General features: G+C 41.6%; 1 protein-coding gene across 1 annotated transcript in view; it reads right to left on the bottom strand.

Annotated features, from left to right (window-relative positions):
• Positions 1-969: 969 nt before the first annotated feature.
• ZDHHC8 (zDHHC palmitoyltransferase 8) overlaps positions 970-22,000 on the bottom strand; it is a 71,386-nt gene continuing 50,355 nt past the window's right edge. Inside the window, exons 6-11 of the mRNA XM_083149802.1 lie at positions 21,734-21,825; positions 19,858-19,990; positions 19,652-19,769; positions 12,806-12,915; positions 10,785-11,818; positions 970-2,656 (exon numbers count right to left, since the gene is read on the bottom strand). Of these exons, the coding sequence (XP_083005928.1) occupies positions 2,476-2,656; positions 10,785-11,818; positions 12,806-12,915; positions 19,652-19,769; positions 19,858-19,990; positions 21,734-21,825 (1,668 nt within the window). The 3' untranslated portion in view covers positions 970-2,475. The remainder of the gene's footprint in view (positions 2,657-10,784; positions 11,819-12,805; positions 12,916-19,651; positions 19,770-19,857; positions 19,991-21,733; positions 21,826-22,000) is intronic.

Genomic DNA, 22,000 nt, shown 5'->3' with positions numbered 1-22,000 from the left:
GGTACATGTGATCTAGTTCAAAAATACATTCTTTTGCCTTGCGATATGGATTATGCGGGAGCGCACATTGCATGGCAAAATAAACATATGTGATTTGAACCAGTCGCGATGCGATTTAAACTAGAAAGATCAAATCGCACACACCATAATCACACAATGTGCGGGAACCTTTAGAGATTGATTGGGTCCCAAGTCTGGGTTTGGGCACCAAAACTACAGACTTTAACACTTTTTTTTTTGCACCTCCGGGTTCTGTGAGAATAAATGTAACTGCCACAGCTAACGGCCGTCTGATCAGAGCCAAACTTTTAATAGATCCGATAGACACCCAGCAGGGGTCGCAAGAAACAATTGGATTAACTCCAAAAGGCTTACGTCTACTAATTCTCTTCCATATTTCACTTCGGCCTTATCTGGGCTTTAAATCCATTGCAAATGATGAAGACGAATGAAAAACATTCAGATTAGAGTGTCTGCATTTGTCCAAAGCAAATACAGCTTGATAAAAGTTGCAAAGTTTAGATCAGATATGGAGGCATCCATCGTCCCTTATACTCCACAGCTAGGTATTAGCAAGCATGCTATAAGCGAACAACAACATGAGTAACCCAGCTCTTTTCACCCTCAGGTCTTTTGTCCTTTTAAAAAAAAAAAATATTATTCTCAATATGCACACGAGTTTAAATTTCAATGACATCCTTATGAGGATATAAAACACACACACTGAAGAAAGACAAGATATTTCCTTCATTAAAAAAATAAATATAGAAAACTGTTAGTTAAAAATGAGTTTTAAAACATACACTGTTCTTACAACATATCTTATAGCCACCAGGTAAAAGAACAACCCCAAGAACTGCATCAGTTAACATCCTGTACCAGCCACACCTGCAGCGGCATTGTCATTCACAGGGTACACATTAAAGGGGATTTTTCTAAACATACTAAATAGGAGTTCTGCTTCAGTGCCGAGGTTTATAGACTTTTATTTAATAGATAAGAAATTGAGGATCACTCTGAGTGGTACTTCTGTATACGTCACAATATATCTCCCCACAAGTATTGTTAAAAACTTCCCTATCTGTGCAGCTGGAGAGAATCACACGTGGTAATGATCCTTCTGACAGAACCCGTGAGAACATCAGAATAGTTACACAGGCGGATAGGAGCGCAACACGCTACACAAATCAGCAGCCACGCAGCACCACGTTGCTTATCCCTCATTTCAGAGGTGATGGTTAAGGCAAGATGAGAACATCTGCATGTATAATAACACTGATGCACCACAGCAATAGAGCAGCAAAGACAAAACACAAGAACATGTTGCCTAAACTTGAAATACAAAATGAATGTAAAATATGACCAACTTTGTTTCAGGATAAAAATATGCTGCAGTTCCCAGATAAAACATTTCCGCTGTGTTTTTTTTTTTCTTCGCATAATACTTTAAAATACAAATGTAATCTTCTACTGGTAACGAATAACCAGGCTAAATAATAAACAATAATAAGATAGCCTCCAAAATGAGAACCTCTCACTCTCTATATACTTCATTTATCTGGTTTATATAAAGTATTTATATAGAGCATAGATTTATACTTTATGAGCGCGCCAGTCCCCCGCAATGAGTCATGTTGCAAGTTTATGCAATAATCAGCCTATGAAGTCATCCGTAACCGGTGACATCACTCAGTACATCACACTCTGGTGACACCACAAATTCCTCCTGCATCCTAAGGCATAATGGGCTCAGCAAATCGAGTGGCTGCATCCACTGAATGTAGGAGATGTATACGCTATAAACAATGTAAGCTGAAAATATTCAGTGAAAAATAAAAATAAAAGGACAGACAGACAGACAATGACCCAGTAACAAACCCTCCATAGCAAAACAGATGTAATGCACTACATAACCTCACTGTATCTGGATGCTCCAAAAGACACACGTAACATGATTAATATGTGAGGAAATAGGATCCTCCCGCAGGGTGACACGGTACTATCCCTACACTGCCATTGAAAGAGTCCAGACTGGGTTTTTGTTTTCTTCTTCCATGTTTCCTGTTCAGATCCATAGATGCTGGGATGCTCTTTCAAGAGGTTGATTCTTTATTTTTGACCTACTACTTACAGAGCTTTCAAATTATAATAGAAGATAACATAATATATAAAAAAAACTTAAAAGTTGTCCCGTTTCTCTCACATCACAAGGTTTAAAACAACATTTCTTCCAATTTTTTTTGTTATGGACAGACACACGTACAATGGCTTAATTTTTTCTTTTGTTTCCTTTTATCACTGTATCCAATGTCCTTCCATTAATAACCATTGTTCTAGTCATCCACAGGCCTTCTTGAGTCTCGCTTAAATTCCTGTTGAGCATTTATGCATGGACTACTTAGTTTAACTCTCCTGTATGGCTAGAAAATATGCCTCGCAGTCTTCCATGTGCCAAGTCACTGATAGCAAACCGTTCTACACAGATATTTCATATGTCGTGCCTCCAACTCCAGAAACTTTCTTTACACTAGAATGCCTGGAAGGGCTCACTGTGGTGGTACTCTGAGAGCTAGATGAGGATCCCAGCCGACACTCAGGCCTTGATAATGCCTTTGGCTGTCCATTTATCTTACTATGAGGCGGCTTCAGATCCTCCCTGAAGAGAAAGGAGAAAGATTTAAATAATACAAACAAAAAATACCATCCAGATAAGAGCAATTCTGTTTAGATTACATAGTCTTAGCATTGGAGGCAGAATATTGGGGGTTATTCAGCATGGTTTGCAGATTTGCAAACATCGGTCTTTGGGGATGTTTGTGAATCTGCACATGCGTGAATACCGAAGCATGCATGTGTGGCCTATTAATTTGTGTTCTAATAGCACAATGGATTGAGGGGGCGTAACCTCTACATTGTAGGGGTGGTGATTTAGGGGGTTATTCTGATTCAATCGGAAAGGCGCAATCACTCTCTAATGAACAAAACCATGTGTACTGCAGGTAGGGCCGATGTAACATGTGCAGAGAGAGTTAGACTTGGGTGTTTTATTGTTTCTGTGCAGGGTAAACACTGGCTGCTTTATTTATTTATTTTTAAACACATTTTATTAATTGGAACACGTCAGTATACAAACATATTCAGGTACAATGACATGGATCAGAAAGTGAAATGTAAGCATTAAACAAGTTCTACTTTGCAGCTTAAACATGGTCCAAGAGAAAAAGAAGAATTTTTCCTTTTTTGTAGAGAGAAATAAGGAGAGAGAGAAAGAAAGAGAGAGAAAAAGAAATAGAAAAAAAAGGGGAAAGGAAAAAAAGGGGGGGCTCTCCAGGGCAGAGTGGCAAACTGCTCGTTTGGGAGGTATATTGAATGAAGGACAGGGGGGGAGAGAAAAGGTGGGGGATGGGAAGGGGGAGGGAAGGGGGGCCTCCGTTATCAGGGGTCAAATGGGGGGGGGGGCACTGGCAGCTTTATTTTTACACGGCAATATAAATAGCAGTTTGAAATACAAATCCCACCCAAATCTAACTCTCTCTGCACACCTGCAGTGCACATGGTTTTGTCCATTAGAGAGTGATTGTGCCTTTCCGAGTGAATCAGAATAACCCCCTTATTGTTGCAGGGGCGTGATCCGAACTGTTGGTGGTGCACAGCCAGGGAGCCGGCAATGCTTTGCGGTGTAGCAAATCGCCCGCATAGTAATGAAACAATCGCAAAAGCATTGTGGGCAGACCTGGAATGGCCTGTGCTGGTCACCCGCATGCTGCTAAGAGAGCTGTAGTTTTGTGAATCTTCATAAAACTACAACTCAAACTAAATCAGGCCCATTGTTCAGACCGGTCAAAAGTAATTGGGCTAAATTTACTAAAATGGGAGTACTAATAAAAATGGGATGTTGCCAATTCCAACCAATCAGATTATATCTATTATCTTCTAGAAGGTGCTGAAAACATAAGTAGAATCTATGTGCAACATCCATCTTGAATAGACATCCATCTTCAACATTTTCACCCCACATAGAAGGCGTTTCTAGGTGGATTAGGGTGGGGCTAGATTTGTCCCCATTTTACATGTCTATTTAGTAGAAAGGTACGCATAAACTTTGCTATGTTAAGACTGAATTAGTCTGAGTGCACATGTTTGAATAATTGTATTATAATCCATACAATGTAGGAAATTAATCAGAGTTTGGAGAGAGATAAAGAACCAACCAATCAGCTCCTACCATTTTATAGGTTGGGTTTGAAAAATGGCAGGAACAGATTGGTTGGTGTTTTATCTCTATTCAAGCTTTAATAGATTGAGGTAGATTTGTGTTCTACTTGCAGTACTATATTAAATAAGCCCCAATGCAGAGTTTCAACACATCAATCTCAATATTAAAAATAAAAAAACACAAACAAAATCAAAAACCCTTCACCACTAAACATCTGGCTGCAGTCCACCCCTGAGGCTTATATGATGTAGTGTAATTTGCAACACATCATCGGGGTTTAACTAGAACCTTGTCAGCCTTGGCCGGCACACTCAGCCATGGAAACATCAGTAGTTGTGAGAGGTCATTTCAGTGGAAGATGTATGGTGGGTCGATATGGGGGGAAGGGGGGGGGGGATATCAGTGCACGTTATGTGCGCCAACACCAGTTCCCTTCAATATATTACATTGGTGGTGTGTGGTCAATGATAGGAGCCCTATGCTGAAAGATATGCAGGGCAATGTATAAATAGTCAGCAGCACTGACTGTTCCGACACCTGCAGCTATAGATTTGGCCAGCTACAGGTGTCGTTGCCCCGACTCAGCAGCAGGAACAGCACGGTCACTGGCTGTGGGGGGAACGGCTCTGCAATGCATGACCCAGATATACTATGCTTCAAAAGTGATAAAGTGGAGATTGATAAACAACCAGCTCCTACCTGATATTTTTCAAACACAATTAGGGGTATTCAATGCTCTGGCGAGCGCAAGGTAGCGAATCCTGTTTTGGATTCGCTGTGCGCTCGCCAGGAAATATCGCTGCTCTTTAATTCGTGAGCCTCCCCCAGCCCACACTATTCAATGCGTCAGGGGCTCGCTGCCCCTGACATCGAATGTAAGCGAATATGTCTAGTGGCGAATCCCCGTGTCCCCCCCCCGCACAGCCCGCAGCAGCAGTCCTCCGTCTCCGGCAGCCCCAGCGCTGACATCACCGTGCTGTGGCTGCCGGAGCTAAAGGCCTGCTGCTGCGTCCCTGTTCTGAGGCTGTGCGGGGGCTCCCTGCGACATCAGTGAGCCCCCCGCTGGAGAATCTCAGCAGCAGGGGGGGAAAGTGCCATGGCGGAGGGGGCGGGCGAATGTGGCATGGCGGAGGGCGGGAGAGCACTACAGTACGCACAGCTCCCCCGCCTCTGCTCACTGAAAGCAGCAGTGGCTGCTATCTGCAAAAGATTCGGGCTGCTGCTGCTGCTGGTCCTTGTCCCCCGCATATCTCTCCCCCCTCCCGTCCCGTCCCCTCACCTCCCTCCCCTCACCTCACCCCCAGGGCTGCAGGGTGCTGCTGGGGTCGGAGCCGCTGCACTCACTGGTCCCGATCATCGGGATCAGTGTGCAGTGAATATATGAATATTAATGAGCGGCTCCGGCTCCCGGCCCCCTGCTGGCGAATGTGTAAAAAAAAATATATATATATTGTTTAAAAAAAAAATATATATATTAAAAATATATTCATGTGCTGCACGTATATGAATAAAAATAGCATGCCCCTTCATAGGAAAAATATTCTGATTTTTGCACACAAAAAAAAAAATTAAAAACGCTTTAATTTAAAAGATCACATTACAGTTCACCTAAAAAAGCTGCCGAATGCTAAACGGAGAATCATGGCGAAAATCAGTGGAGAAAGCAGTTCTCCATTTGAGCATTGAATACACTGTCGGCGAATTCCACTAAAAACCCCATTGAAAATCACAGGTGAATTGTGGAGAATAATTTACGGCGAATCGGCAGACATTCGCTGTTCATTTGTGGCGAATTGCCTCCATTGAATAGGGAGAATTGTTTTTTCTAACAGAAAATTCGCCGTAAACCCAGCGAATTGCCAGATTCACTGAAAAAAACCGACGAATCTGAGGCATTGAATACTGGCCTATCTGTCTTATGGCAGGTAGAAGCTGATGGAGAGTGATAAACAGCCAGACAATTTTATCACTTTTGAAGCTTAGTGCATCTGGGCCATATAACATCTGAAGTGACATAAACGCACACATGGGGCAAGATGCACTAAACTTGAAAAGTGATAAAATGCAGAGTGATAAACAAACAGCTAATAAGCTCCTTCCTTTCATGTCACAGACTTTTTGAAAAATGACAGTTACGACATGATTGGCTGGTTGTTTTTCACTCTCCATTTTATCACTTTTCAAAGCTTAGTACATCTGGCCCATGCACACTGGAGCCAGTCATGCCTGTCCGCTCTAAGCTGATGCACGGTGTGCTCGGTGGGCCGGGGTGTTTACACTCCCCTTATCTGAATGATAACATGATCATACACCTTGGCAGTTTCCCCTTCAACTCCATAGTGCCCATTAATTATACAAGGGGGCACTATTACATTTGTATCCACAATAACAAAACAGAGTGCATAGATTGTGTATGATACACATAGTATATTTGCACAGCAAAGTCAGATTTAGTAGCTGTGACCCTTAAGCCTTCTGATAAGTTTGAACACAATGGTTAGAAATAGAAGGCATTAACTTTCTACTGGTTTGCAGCAGATGCAGTCTAATTTCTTGGGAGTGACCAAGTCTCTTCCATACATTTGTAAAGACTGCCATTAACCTATCAGCATGGAGGAATGAGACACAATTTTCTCATAGTCCCTTCCATGCCATGTTCAGCACAGATGGTGTAATAACTCAGGTACTGATTTATACACCCCTTTCAGACAAAAGAGTCAGAAATTTCCGGCAAATACACAGCATTTCAAATGACGTGTCATTTTGCCGGGAGCAGCCTGACCCCCCTTTACACAGAAGAACAAATTACCGGTTTGAAAATTTCTACCCGGCAATTTGCTGAATAACACGGGTATTTCTTCTGTGTGGAAGGGTCAACCTGGGTTGTAAATCCCGTGTCCTCGACCCTGGTAAATTCCGGGGTCGAGGACACGGGATTTACGACCCAGGTGAGCCCTTTCACACAGAAAAAAGGACCCGTGTTATTCACAAAATTACTTGGGTAGAACTGCTTCACCCGGTAATTTCGTTTTAGGTCTGAAAGGGGTAGAAGAGACCTCTACAATGAGAAGCCTGGATATCACTGAAATCTGCACTGTAAAGCTGGCAATACAGCTACATATTTATTGTCAGATCTGGCTGGTTGGAACAAAAATCTGGTAATTTCTGAACGACAGTTTGTCAGTTTTCCAGAATTTTGAAGCAAATTGTCAACTGTCATTTGATTCATTGTTAGGTTTTTGTTCCAACCAGCCAGATCGGATAATGAATTTGTAGATGTATGGCCAGCTTTAATGTGCCTTGAGGACAGAGCTTGGAAATGCCTGATACAGTTTCCCTCCTATATCTCTATAGATTGTAAGCTTGCAGCAGGGCCCTCCTACCTCCAAGTCTGTTTGTTGTTACCCAGTTTGTTTTATCACTGTCTACTATTGTAAAGCGCAACGGAATCTGCTGCGCTATATAAGAAACTGTAAATAAATATAGACAGTCCATGTTGCAAAACAATGTTTGGAAATATATTGTTTGGGGGCAAAAACTGTCTACTTATGAATGTAGCCCACAATGCTGGGCAGTTGTTTTTTTCTCACAGCACATTTAATATCTGCCCACCTGCACTAGATCATGGTTTTTCCCAAATGCAGTGTTAAATTACTTTATTTTTTTTTTTGCTTTAGCCCACTTCAGAATCAGGTCTAATGCTGTTGTATAGACAAGAATGAGCCTGTAGATTATTTGCTGTAATTATAGATATGAGATACTTAATACCGATGGTAATGTTATGTATGTATTATTGATAAGTGTTGATATATAGACAATAAGGTGATGTGATTATTTTATTGGGTTACATAGGCCCAAGTGATATATATAGATAGATAGGTAGATAGATACATGGTACTTAATAGTTCCGGCGCACTTGTACTTGAAGCATGAGCTTTCATTTTCTAAACAATCAACTCCCAACTGCCATGTTTCAAGCTGGGTTTTAAAAATGACAGGCAGGAGCTTTATTGGCTGGCTGTTTATCACTCTCCATTTTATCACTTTTTGAAGCTTGGTACATCTGGTCCACTGTTCCTTATTGGGAAAATGAAAGCTCATGGAGGATTATAGTGTGGTCATTTTTTGAATGAATATATATATATATATATATATATATATATATATATATATATATATATATATATATATATATGCACACACACACACACTGGTTTGTTGCGGCCCGGCACTCTCCTAAATGATGCAGCAGGCCCCGGTGTCCTCCCGGATAGAGGTAGTTAAGTAACTTTCAAAGGTTTAATCAGGTGCGGCAAACGACCCGTTTGCAGCACCTGATTAAACCTTTGAAAGTTACCTCCGAGTGCCGCCCATCATTGCCCACTTATATATATATATATATATATATATATATGTTAAATATATAACATCATATAAGATACATCTGCATTATGTTGCCTCCACGATGTATTATGTGACCAGTTGCAATCTATTTATACTATATGAATGTGTAGAAGAATCGGAATATAGATTGCTGGCAGGAAATTTGCTTTTCCAAGGACTGTTACATCTGAATCATCTGCTATGTTTGCCGTAATGTTTCCCAGTGATATGCATTGTTATATTGTATATAGTTACAAATAGGGGATGCTGTCATTTAGTCTACATCATGATGGTAGACAGTCATTAGGTCTACACCATTAGGTCGACATGGGTCTAGGTTGACCAAATGATCCCAACCCACAAATAGTTCATTTAGAAAAGAGGAATATAAGGTACTTGTTTCCTAGCACGGCCACAATCGCGGGCATCGTGTACCTTAAAGTTAAGGTACACGATGCCCGCGATGGACCCGATTTCCTTTGAAATCAGGTCCATTTTGCTGGCAAAGGCAAAATCAGGGGCATCGCGTCGGTCGCGTGCATTAACATGGCCTCCGACGCGACGCCCGCGATTTTGCCATAGGCTTCAATGTTAAAATATTTTTAACATTGAAATTGGGAGCATCGCGTCGGTCTCGTGCCATTATAATGGCACAAGATGAGATGGACTTGATTAAGTCCATCTCACATAGGAAACAATGTGAAATGGGCCAATATGACCCATTTCACATTGTATATGACCCCGTCATGGGTTACGCAACCCCATTGTGAGCGTCACCCCACGATTGACGGTAACCCGCAGCTTGGCGAGCGCAGCGAGCCCGCGACGTTGCGCGTCCTCCGACCTTTTCATACCCCTACTATCCATGTCGGCGTGGAGTTGAGAATATAAAGTGTGGCGAGCCCCGCGAGGGGACGCGTATACCTGTGAAGTTATACGCGTCCGCTCGCCACACTTTATATTCTCAACTCCACGCTGATGTGGATAGTAGGGGTATGAAAAGGTCGGAGGACGCGCACCGGCGTCAATCGCGGGGTGGCGTTGAGGGGGTAAAATTGGGGGTCTGGGGAATACTTTACATTGAATCCAATGTAAAATAGGGTCCCAGGGACCCTATTCACATTTGATTCAATGTAGAAATCGGGTCGATCGCATCGCATGCGATTTGGTCGAATGTGATGCGACCGACGCGATTTTTCTGACACGATCACCCCGATGCAAATTGGTGTGGCCGTGCTAGGAAACAAGTACCGAATATAATTTATTAAATAAACTGGAAATTACATTTGTGAATTGTTACTTAAGAAGGAGTATTATTATTATTTTGCTGTCAATTTATTAACAACTTGATGCTATTACTATGCACTATTAAAGCCAATAACCGTTTTTACAAAAAATACTTCTTTTCACAGTAACCCACTGTGTGCATTATAGTCCAGTGGTTCTCAAATTCAGTCCTCAGGACCCCACACATTTCATGTTTTCCAGGTCACCCTACAGGTGCACTCATTACTGAATGAAACATTTTTAAAGATCCACAGGAGGAGCCAATTATTTCACTTGATTCTGTGAGGAGACCTGCAAAACATGGACGGTGTGGGGTCCTGAGGACCGACTTTGAGAACCAGTGCATTATACCAAACAAAATATGTAATGAGAAATTCCATAAATCAAAGGCCCGATTAAATAAAATAAAAAATCCTTATTTTGCTACAAGATTGTGGTTTATTGCTACTTTGTCGACCTTCTAAATATCCCATTGGAAAATGAATAAAACTCTACAATACCTATTCAGCGGTACCTTCAAAAATGTATTTCCAATATCTAAACATCTATGACAGCCACTATCTGTAGTCAAATCTAAACTGAAATGCTACATAACTAAACAATCTCAAAATTCCCATACGTAATGTAATGTGTCATAAGCACATTGTAAGTTTTCCCACTTCTACATATGTATCTGTATTTTTACAGCTGCCTAATACACTTGTAAAATATTCAAAGTTAGAAATGTATTGTATATTTGATTGAAATTATGAACCTGCTGTTCCCAGATTGATCTGACAATCAGTCATACGTGCTATGTATACTGCATTATATCATATTTACACTTTGAGATACATAGAAGATGTCTGAAACACTGTTCTGATTTAAGATACAGAATTCTCTAAAGATATAATTTTACCTTTGAACTGCCATGGAAGGTCCTTCTACAAATCCCATAGTATTAAGAAATGTGACTGCTTTTGCTCCCCCATAAGAGGGAGATCTAGGAATTCCAGAAGGAGAAGATGGAGCCTGATGAGCAGGCGACTTGTATGAGCCATTACTAATCCGTGCTTGCAAAGGTTGATGACTCTGGATATTGTTATTGGCCAGGTCAGCCTGTAAAGATGTGGTGGAAGTCCTAGGTGCTCTTGAGACTGCACTGGAAAGAGAGGATACAGAGGACTGGAGCATAGGGTTCCTGGAACTGAAACTAGCACCCCCAGCCAGAAGATTGTCCTTTGAGCCATACCGTCCTGAAATTGCACGTGGGTTTTCTGAGAGTGAGCTAACCTGCTGTAAGCTGTATGTGCTCGGAGTATCATAGACCCCTGAGTCTGCAAACACAGAATCCGTGTGAGAATGTAAAAGCTTCTCCCGCTCCTCCATCTCCTTCCTTTCCTGGATTGAGGCCATAATGGACTTGGAGAGGTTGTCATAACGCACAGGAGAAGCTTCTCTCTGATGTGCAGCTGCCCTGCTCAATACAGGGCTAAAATTCTGCATAGGTTGCCGCTCTGCTCCTCGTAGGTGGCACATTTTGGCAGACATATATGGTGAGTGGTATCCTACAGAACCAGTGGCAGTGTGTGCAGTGCATTTACCAGATGCTGGAGACATGGGGTTAAGCAAACTGTCATAAGATAAGCTTCCATTGCGGTTTGACAGTGTATTGGGGGAAAACACACTCTTGTATGGAGTAGTAGAGTCACCTTCTGACTTTACCATTTGGAGAGGAACTTTCTCTGACTCACGACGCACAGAATTCTTCAGGCTCAGGGAACGTGAGTTGGCAGTGAAGTTATCGAGCTGCAGTGGAGATGACTGGTATGACTTATGTAGTGAGTTCTTGCGATACTCGGAGAGATCTAGGTTAGGCTCTGATTGGTAATCATGGTTCCGGCAATCTTCTTCCATGAACACACTGTCCTTTAGACCTTCTTGCATAGCAATCTGGAGTAAAAGAGAGAGAGTTTTGCAAGTTTCAAAGAGTTTATATAATAAATACCTGCTGCTTACATTAACAATAATAGATTTCTGCGATTTGTAATGCAATATTCAAGAAGTAAATAATGTGGTTGATGAAACCATGTGATTCTTTTATATATTTGTGTAAAGTGTTTTTAGTAGAGATGTGCCAAAACATGTGACTGCTGATAATCAAGCATAAGATCCTTTCGAGATCTGGTTAAATCCGGATCTGCACATCTCTAGTTTTTAGGCATCAGCCATAATATTGTGCATAAATGACTTTCATTTATGATTCATGTAAATTTGCAATACAAAGGAGAACGTATTGCATATTTTTACAGAAAGGTACTGTAATGTACTTCCACTTCAAGTCATACAGAAATTATTGTTCAGTCTCTGACCAGTATTCTATTGCATGCGATAATTTACTGCATGGTAAAAAAGTTTTAGAGACTCATAGTACTATCGAGCTAAAAAGAATACTATCCAATTATTGCCTTTTTCTACCATCTGGCAAATAACCCATTATCCAGCCATAACACATGGGATCTGGGATAAGTTCCTGGACCCATTTGCTATTGGCTAGAGATAACTGCTTCATTATCTTTGGTAATTTATCGCAGCTAATAGGATGCTGCCCTCTGAATATGAACAATTATTTTAAATTAACCGATCACTTTTATTACATCTATGCTGTTAAATGAATCCGATAGACAAGAGCCCCCTTTGCAGCACTTGCCTTTAGAAATGTTAGTGGCTCATCTGAAGTTCACCGTGACACTGTGGATGGGTCCACATGTTTGGCCAAACATGTTCGAAGAAATTCTCTTATACTCCATTTTAAATTAAAGAGTTTATAAACATTATCATAACTATCCTAATGCACCTGCATAATAGTACAAGTCTCAGCTCCCCTGATACAGCATAAAAAAAGGCTTTGCGAATAAATATGATAAATTTGCATATTACCTGCTCGGTTGCTGGGTGGTAGTGTATTTTCGGATTTGCTCCGAACCCTGGTCGATATTTGTACATGGCTGGAGTTGGGGGGCTGATAATTTTTGGTGACAATCCAATGTCTGAAAGTGAACACAGAATAGTTACATAACACAATAGCTATAATACAATAACTATAATACAGGAGGAAAACATTTCCTGTGACTATAGTGCATTCTAGGATTTGGAGTTTTCACATGAGGTTACGAGGGAAGCTTAATAAATGACCACCATCCAGGGGCATTTTAAGAGTGGACCCCCTCCTCTCCGGCTGTGCAGGAGACTCTGGCATTGTGCCATATTCTATGCATGTGTCCGGAACCATGGCAAGGATACCACTGATATCATTGCGCATGCACAGATCACCGGAATATGTCCACGACAGTCATTTTCCCAGTGGTTTTTGCTGGTAATGGATAGAGTATAATTAAATGGGTTCAGGGTGTGCAGTACGTGGGCCCCCCTAGATCCAGGCACCCATTGCACCCATTATAGATATGCTAGTAACCCCACTATATCAACTGTTAACATCCTAATTAATTAGAAACCATAAAAAAAGTTTAAATATTGTTATATAGTATACGCTGATAAATGGCAGACCATACACATAGCCCACATCCGCTTTACACCTTGTTCACCAAACTTGCATTCATTCACCAGCCATAGACAGTATAGCCCATTCACTATCCAACTCACTGCAGTTGAACCCTCATTCACTTCCTCTCATAATCCTCTCATGAACATGTCCCCTTAATTAGTATTACCACCATGCACCATCATAACACGTAACCTCCCCTAGCTCAATCATTTGCGCCACGCCTGCGTCAGCCCCAATCTTCCATATTATTCTATAAATTCTGCCTCATCATCAACCATGCCTTGCTTTCATTAATCTAATTAATCTGATCTTATTATTGACCCCTCCCCTTTACTCAACACAACAAAGTTCCCCTGCATTACTCAAATGGGTAGAAACGACAGAAATGTGAATGTTCATATGCAAATTATCTTTTTGTGGCTCTTGTGTAACTAGGTATGTGTAAATGGGAAGACCAGTCATAGTCCCCGTCTCATGTGATTGATCCTCCTGCTCATTATGTACAAATGTCACATGTCAATTGTATAACAAGTATTTAAATACCACCTCCTAACTTCTATAAGGTTGGTGATGTAGCATTTATAATTTTAACAACTGAATGATGAAAGGCTTGAATCCGCTCTGAATTTTCATCATCCGAATTCCTTAGGTCATTAGGGGTCATTCTATCAAAACTTGCATACAAAAAGTCTAACCTTAAAAAGGTTACTTTAGCTGCTAGGTTTTTCTTTAAAACAATTACTCTAATGATATGCAGGTTAATAAGTTAATTAGTAAATTATGCATACAATTACATTAGATTAAAACCAAGTACTAATTACATTTTGTAATAAAACTGACATTTACAAACGATTCAGATGTTGAAATTTTTTTTTTTTTGGAGGGGGTAGAGGAGGTTGTTGGCTGGAATGTTAAAAACTTTGGGCCTTATTCTGGTCTGTGCGGACGGAGCCGAATATGCGGCCAGGACCGTGCGTCCTAAACCCCGCCTTTCGTACGGATCGCTCACTCCGTCCAAATGCGGTAAGAAGCTGTCCGAACGGACCGCAAGTGTATTTCTCATGAATACATCTCCTCCATCTCAGGGAACCTCCCCCATCAATCGATGGTCGCAGACCATCGAATGCAGGACCGAGTGTCGTAGTGTACACATTTCATGCGGAATTTGGACGTGCGTCCCGTTCGCACATGCGCAGAGACGCCTCTGCACATGCGCAGACACAAAACATCGGCGGACCGACCGCACGCGGACATTACCGCACCAACCAGAATAAGGGCCTTTATGTCAAATATGAGGGTAAACAGTACAAAATGGATCTTTGTCTACTATCGTTCTTCAAATTGCCTTTTCCTTAATAAAAGACAAGAATAAGGAATTAAAGCTGAATACATACAGGTGACAGGCAGAAGAGATTCCGGTGGTCAGAGGAAATCCCGACCTGGGTCTGGTAAGTATACCTACCTTTCACCCATATGGTATATTGGCATGTCTGGCGGTGTGTACAGACCACCTGTGCACCAGCTGCTGAGACTAACGTTACAATTAGGCAGGTAGATTGAAATGACCGCTGTGAGGACTGACATATTGAGCGGCCGATCGGAAAGTGTATTTGGTTACCTGAATTGGACACTTGGTCGGCACTATGGCAGATAGATCTGCCAGGTGTATGCCCAGCCTAAGCTAGTTTTTGCGCCTGTGGAAAATATTAAGTGATTTCTTATTAAATATGGTGCTGGTGCTATATTTCTGTAAATGAGCACCAGTAAGACATTGCAATGGGTGACGGGTGTCCAGCCCTGACCCCCTCACCCAAGGGCTGTCTGCATAACACACCTTGCATGCATTATAGATACTTCACTGATCAGGTTCTCTGTAATGTGTTCTGTTTTTTTTTACAGTATTTGTTATGGATATTATGTTTTATCTACAAGGGATGATATTTGTTTCAGATAGGTAAAACCAGTACCTAGTGAGTTAAAAAAATACAGACGAACAAACAAAAAAAGAAAGACATATTAGGACTACGTGCTATATGTTAGCACTTTTTATTTCAGTCTTCCTGGCCTTCCATTCTTCCAAATACATGCCAATTGCCAGGTCTGCTCTTAGTTTAGTACACTCCTCTGAAGTACCAGTAGATGATCTGACATGGAAAACCACTCTAGTAGTAGAAGATCCTTTAGAATTAGACCAATAGTTACAGAGGAAACAGACCTTATCTTATTTCTGACCCTGGAAACCTGGCATAGGTTCAATTGGAATCTCTATTAAACAGTATATATCTATATACAGTATGTTATCGATCAGGATACCCTAAACCCTTATGGTGCCCATACACATGTACGATCAGATGCGATGGGACACCGCATCCAATTGCATCTTATGGTACCCAAGTGATTTTTTTTCCAGTGCCTAATGTTGCATGCCAAGAGGGCTGGTGGCGGTGTAGGCAGCGGCGAGTGGCTGAATTTACTTTTTTTTTTTCAAAAACACTGGGCACCCAGGCAATTAAATGCCTCAAATTCAGGCGGATGCTAATTAGCAGGATAGCTCTCTCTCTCTCAGCCAGAGGGCTGACCAGTGTTTTTTCAAATTCTGCCACCTGCTCCTGACTACCACTAGTGTTCATTCTAGCACCCGCCTTCTTTGAAAACCCATGCAGTTCCTCATCCCTGCCTGGGGTGTCGCTGTCTGCTGTGGTGTTTAAAGCACAGGTCTGGTTTGCATATCAGTGCTGATATACAGACCACACGGTGCTAGAAGCACTACAGCAGACAGCGACAGCCCAGGCAGGTAATAGGAACTGCATGGGTTTTCAAAGATAGCAGGTGCTAGAATGAACACTATACATCGCATGCCAGCCCTCCTCCCACCCACTATGCTACACCATCACCCACTGCCAGGGCTTCTGCTGCCAAATCCGCTACACCGCCGCCCGTCGATCACATTACGAATGATCATGTGGTTAAAAGCACATGCAACTCGATAAATATGTGCAGCCTGTCAGGTGACAGATTCGATGTACATACTGTACAATCCTTCGATTTATAGCACCAATATCACCCTAGTGCCCAGCATTAAACTTACTTGTTGATCTGTTACATTTTATATATAAATGTATATATTAAAAATATTTGAGATGCCATAAATTTGGAAAGTGTTTCAGTTACATGCTGCAATGTTGTAGTCATATTAGCACACAGACTGCTCACACAAATCCAAAAAAAAATGTACTCCGTACTAGATACTATGAATAATTCTAAAAACTCCACTTTAATCTAAATAATCCCCTGAGAAGACAATATATTATCCAGATGAACTGGTCCACAAAAATACAAGCCTATAGGACACATATGCCCCTTTCCCACTGCAGGTCTAAAACGGTAAATTGCCGATTTTTGAGCGCAATTTACCGTTTAAGGCTGCAGTGGGAAAGCGCCAGAGTTCAAATACCGGTTAAAGATAACCGGTATTTCAACCCGTTTAAAAAGCAGAGTCCTACATGGTTAAATACCGTTTTTAAGGCAATGGGAATGCCTTTTAAACGGTATTTAAACTCCAGGCAGTCCCTGTGCCTGATGAGAACTAGTAGTTCCCACTTTGCGCATGTGTCATGAGCGCAGTGCATAATAAGCCGCTCATTACATATGCGCATATGTAATGAGCGGCTCATTATTATGCTCTGCGCTCATGACACATGCGCAAAGTGGGAACTACTAGTTCTCATCAGGCACAGGGACTGCCTGGACCCCCGCTGCCTCCCCACTGCCCTGCATCCCCGTGCAGTGGTGGTTCGCGGGGCACCTGACAGTCAGCGCCGGCGGCTCTGCTACTGTACAGAGCTGAGCCGAGCTGCCGGTAATCAGTAGCGCTGGACAGGGGCACTGTGACAGCGGAGCCGGAGTGACAGTCAGCGCCGGCGGCTCTGCTACTGTACAGAGCTGAGCCGAGCCGCCGGTAATCAGTAGCGCTGGAGGAGGGCACTGGCAGCGGCGTGTCTGAACTCTGCAGCGCTGCTGGGGTGGCCTGGAAACTGGCAGCCCCAAATGAATATGGCTACTGCGCCTGGAGGAGGGCTACTGCACATGCCCAGCCATAGCAGCTTCCTCCTCCAACTGACTCCGGGGTCCGGGCAGCCAGCATGCTACCATCCTCCCACCGCAACAGTACTTCAGGGGCAGATGGACCGAGCATAGTGGCAGAACTTCTGATGCAGAAGCATTTTAAAAAGTATGTCATTTTATTATTATTATATTGTGTTTCTGTGTGGGGTAAGGTGGGGTGGGGTGTGTGTGTGTGTGGGGGGGGGGGGCATCAACACCCATGTTGCCTCCGTGCACCTGATAGGAACTTACGCCCCTGGTACAAGGGGAGGGGAGATGGGGGCACAGGGGGTTAGGCACTCTTTACACTTGGGGGGGGGGGGGGGGGGGGGGGTAGGCACTCTTTACATTTTAAATGGTTCACTGCAATGGGAATGGTACTTAAACTCTATTTAAAACGGTAATCTGCTGCAGTGGGAATGCTAATACCGTTTTAAATACCGTTTAAAAATACCAGTACTTAAAACGGGTTTGCAGTGGGAAAGCAGCAATACAATGTAAAGTTTTAATTTGACACTGTTGTACTTCAATGTTATTGTCACCGTTAAGATTATTTTGTCTACATACTTATGCTCAATTTGATGCATCATGTTCACACACCCCCCCCCCCCTCCACAAAAATAAATAAAAAATATATATATATAAATATATGACGCACAATGTCAAACAAAACAACACAAAGAGAACTTGAGTTATAGCTGGAGATGAAGGTCAGCTAGCACTATCAGAGCACTTGATAGAACAGGAAGTATTATAGCAGAAGGAAGTGGAGAGTTATATTGCCACTTTGTAGGTCAGTGGTAAGATACTTTTAGTACTGTGGAGAACCCACACCCAAATGATATTACTAAAATATATTAAGACAAGACAGAAAATTGGGAAAGACTGAGAGCTGCACATTTAAAACGAAGTGAAGGATCAGGAATTATATGACAAACACACACACTCAGCTGTATTAACAAAGTTCCGGAAGGTAGTATTTTGATTGTAGTGAGATTTCTATAAGGGCTCACATTTTAAAATTAAAGGAAGAAATAAAAAAAAAAGAAATATAGGTTGGTTTTTTTTGCCACGGTGGGAAACCTTTATAGTTAAAGAATGCAAGGAAGCATGGAAGAATTGTCATTGTTAATACATAAAAAAGATAAGATCACCAACAATCAAACACATAAATAGGATACAATATTAGGAACAGAAGTTTGCTTTTTAACCACCAAATTCCATATTTCTGTGTTTGTAGTAGAAATGATTAGAAAAAAATAAAAGATAAACAATGTATTGCCTTTATTCACGGTGTGTATGTCTTCATAGATTCAGTACCAGGGGAGGATTCGGGGTGGTGCTGCCATTCCAACCTGACTCACTGGCAGTGGGTGTTTCTCCTTTATTTGAATTTTTAACTGTGCTGCAGTCCCTCCTCTGTACCCGTCACTGATCAGTACATGTTTTCTGGAAGTAGAGGAGGAGGTGCGGCGGAGGAGAGGGAGCCAGGCGGCGATGAAGCTAGCTGAGTTCAGCGATGAACTCAGCAGCGCTGCCCGGCGCTAATCACTGGCAATCCCAAGAATTTTCCAGGCTTGCCAGTCTGGGCATTAAGGCATAGCCCAAAAAATGATTGGGATTACCAGTGAAGGGGTTAATAGAATAATTGCATTTTGTTTGAGTGACCTATTTCTATGCTACGATTAGCATAACTATTAACTTCTTGAGTCACACCTGACGGTTAACCTGAATTATGTGACCCGTCGGGTGGGTCTTGGAGCTGTCACAGTTATGTGCAGCCACCCACTAAGCAGGGGATACTACGGGGTATCGACTCCTAATAGGATGAAAAGGGATAAAATGTTCCACTCCGCAAACCTTTGGAAACTAGACACACAACATGTTTTTTTTACAAGAATATGGTCACTAATTGCAAGTCCTGTAACTGCTTTTATGAGAAATCTGTCCTATGAAAATGTAAAAAAAAAGGAGGTAAAAAACCCACACCTTTCTGATTATTCCTTTCAGATTATAGTAACTTTGTTTTATAGCATATCGTCATTTTTTTAAATTTGAACACCAATTAATTTTTGATAAAAATATTCCAGAAAGATGAAGAGCATGTTTGTTTTTACCTTCGCAACTTCCCAGGGTTCCCTTCATGTCTGAATATTTGGTGGGTTCACTCTTAGAGAGTAGAGGAGGCTGTATCTCCAAAGATTTGTCATTTATACCCTCTAGACTGCCCTTGGACTGAAAAGAAAAAGGAAGACAAGTGTGAGGAAAAAGAACTCCATTTCAATCTTTATCATATAATCACAAAAAGCATTAAGTTTGCCACCTTAGAGCGGTGTAAATTAGCTTGGATGCCATTGTCACTGATCTTGACAGTTATTTGCCGTTCAGACAAATCTTGACGTATAAACGGAGGCTTGAGTAGGATTGGTGGCTTCTTCTTTGGTTCAACCACATACCTTATATAAAAAAACAAAAATAACATAAATACTCTTTCTGCACACTATTACATGCATAAACAAAGACATATTTATGCTTTTCTTTATAACTGTTTACCAATATGTGTGTCCTTAATACATTTTTTTGTCACTGCTAGTTCTGTATTTTAACATAGTAAATAAATGCAAACATTTTATACATTTTTTTGAAAGTGTGCAACATTCAGTGAGTACTGTTCTGTCCTGTGTCTAATTAGTTTACTCCTGGGAGCACCATATTTTTTTCCTATGGTTATAGTGACAGTAATTTTGGACTAAGGTAGTAGAAATTGGTGGTGCAGCGTGTGTGTGGGAGGTTGAGTTTCTGAGTACTCCAGAAACTTACCCTGAGAACAATTTTCTTTTTTGGGCCTGCAAAGTTAAGCCACGCGCCTCATTGACTGTGGGCCCCACCCCTCTATAAAAACCCGCAACCTGAAAATCTTTAATGAAAAACTGTATAAATTAAATAAAATTAAATGTATAGATTTAAAAATATACATGTGTAAAAATGGAAATACATCTCAGCGCTATCCTAACCAAATCAATATACAGTCTTTCCCCTTCAAGGTATGTGAGGTCTCAAAAGATCGTCAGCTCTCTTCTGATTCACTATGAGATCCCTCTGGCAAGACACTGACCTTAAGCAAGGTCCCTATGTACACGTAACGGTATCTTTCTTTCCAGAAATTGTTCTTGCCAGAAATGATCCGTCTTTAGATAGACTCCTCCCCCTTTATTAGGATATCCTCAGACCCTCTATGTTGCATCCAATGATGTACACTGATCTAATGGGAAGGCCCTATATGCACATAAAGGTATCTTTGGTAGGGATCTGCTTCTCCACGTACCACCACCACCGTCCATACACTAAATCAAACTACAGTGATCCTTTTGGATCAAGACTCACCTAGTTGGGTGACCCTATATCCCTTGAAAGTAATCTTTGCAGTATTCCCACGTCTTTTCTTCAGTATAAGAGACACTCCAATCACAGGATAATCGGCCAAAAAGTATTTAATCCAATAAAAACATAGAAGCAAAACTACCTCATGTGCGACCCTCCTCTCACCACCGCGTTTCAGGCTTTCACACTTAGCCCTTTTTCAAGGTGTCAAACCTTTTACTTCTATGTTTTTACTGGGTTTAATACTTTTTGGCCGCTGAACAGCGACTTCACAATTTTGTTAATTATAAAACGACTGTGTCAACTGTATGGCTGCAAATATCAAAATTCCTGACTGCTATGTACTCACGGTTTAATTGTAGTGGTCACATTTTGATTGACAGTAAGACAATGTTTCTGGTGAAAAACCTGCTATTTGGGTATGGTGGAAACAACACAGGCGTGCCTAGGTGTTTTTTTTTTTGAGGAGGAGCTGTGACAAACTATGACCACTTCCATCCTGTCTCAGTCAGAGTTGTGGAAGGGTCGCACTAACATTTGCACAGATTGAAAAACTCATTAGACCCATTTCGCAATTCTCTCATAATTAAGCAGGTGTCTTCACTTTCAGACTGGGCAGCAGCTTTCTCCTCCTAGTCCACTGTGACTTCTCAGATTTACGATCAGGTCTTAAATCAGGCCTAAAGTGCGGTGTACGCTTCCAATCTGGCAAACACTGTTTAGCCACCCTTTTACGAATTCTAAATGTTGGTGTTAGTAGCATGGTTGCAGAGTACCAAAGATGGGCTAGACTAGTGGTAGAACCTGTCTTTACTTACCTAGGTGACAATGGACTACACAGCACATGTTGTATGTTACCACAACATCCTCTAGTGAAAGGGTTAACACCACCACGGAACTTCCCAGTCACCTATGAAAGATGACAATTACAATTAAGAAACATGAGATAATGTAGTACAGTGAGGAACCAAAGACAGACCATTTGTCCTCACTCTTTGAACCAAGCTCTTTTCAATTTTATTATGAGATCTGTTTATTTTGGATTATTATACCAGTTTAAAACACCCACTGACAGGTTATTACAT

Source organism: Crinia signifera, chromosome 1, assembly GCF_055691185.1.
Source record: "Crinia signifera chromosome 1, ASM5569118v1, whole genome shotgun sequence".
Lineage (NCBI taxonomy): Eukaryota > Metazoa > Chordata > Amphibia > Anura > Myobatrachidae > Crinia > Crinia signifera.
This window is presented reverse-complemented; position numbering and strand designations above follow the sequence as displayed.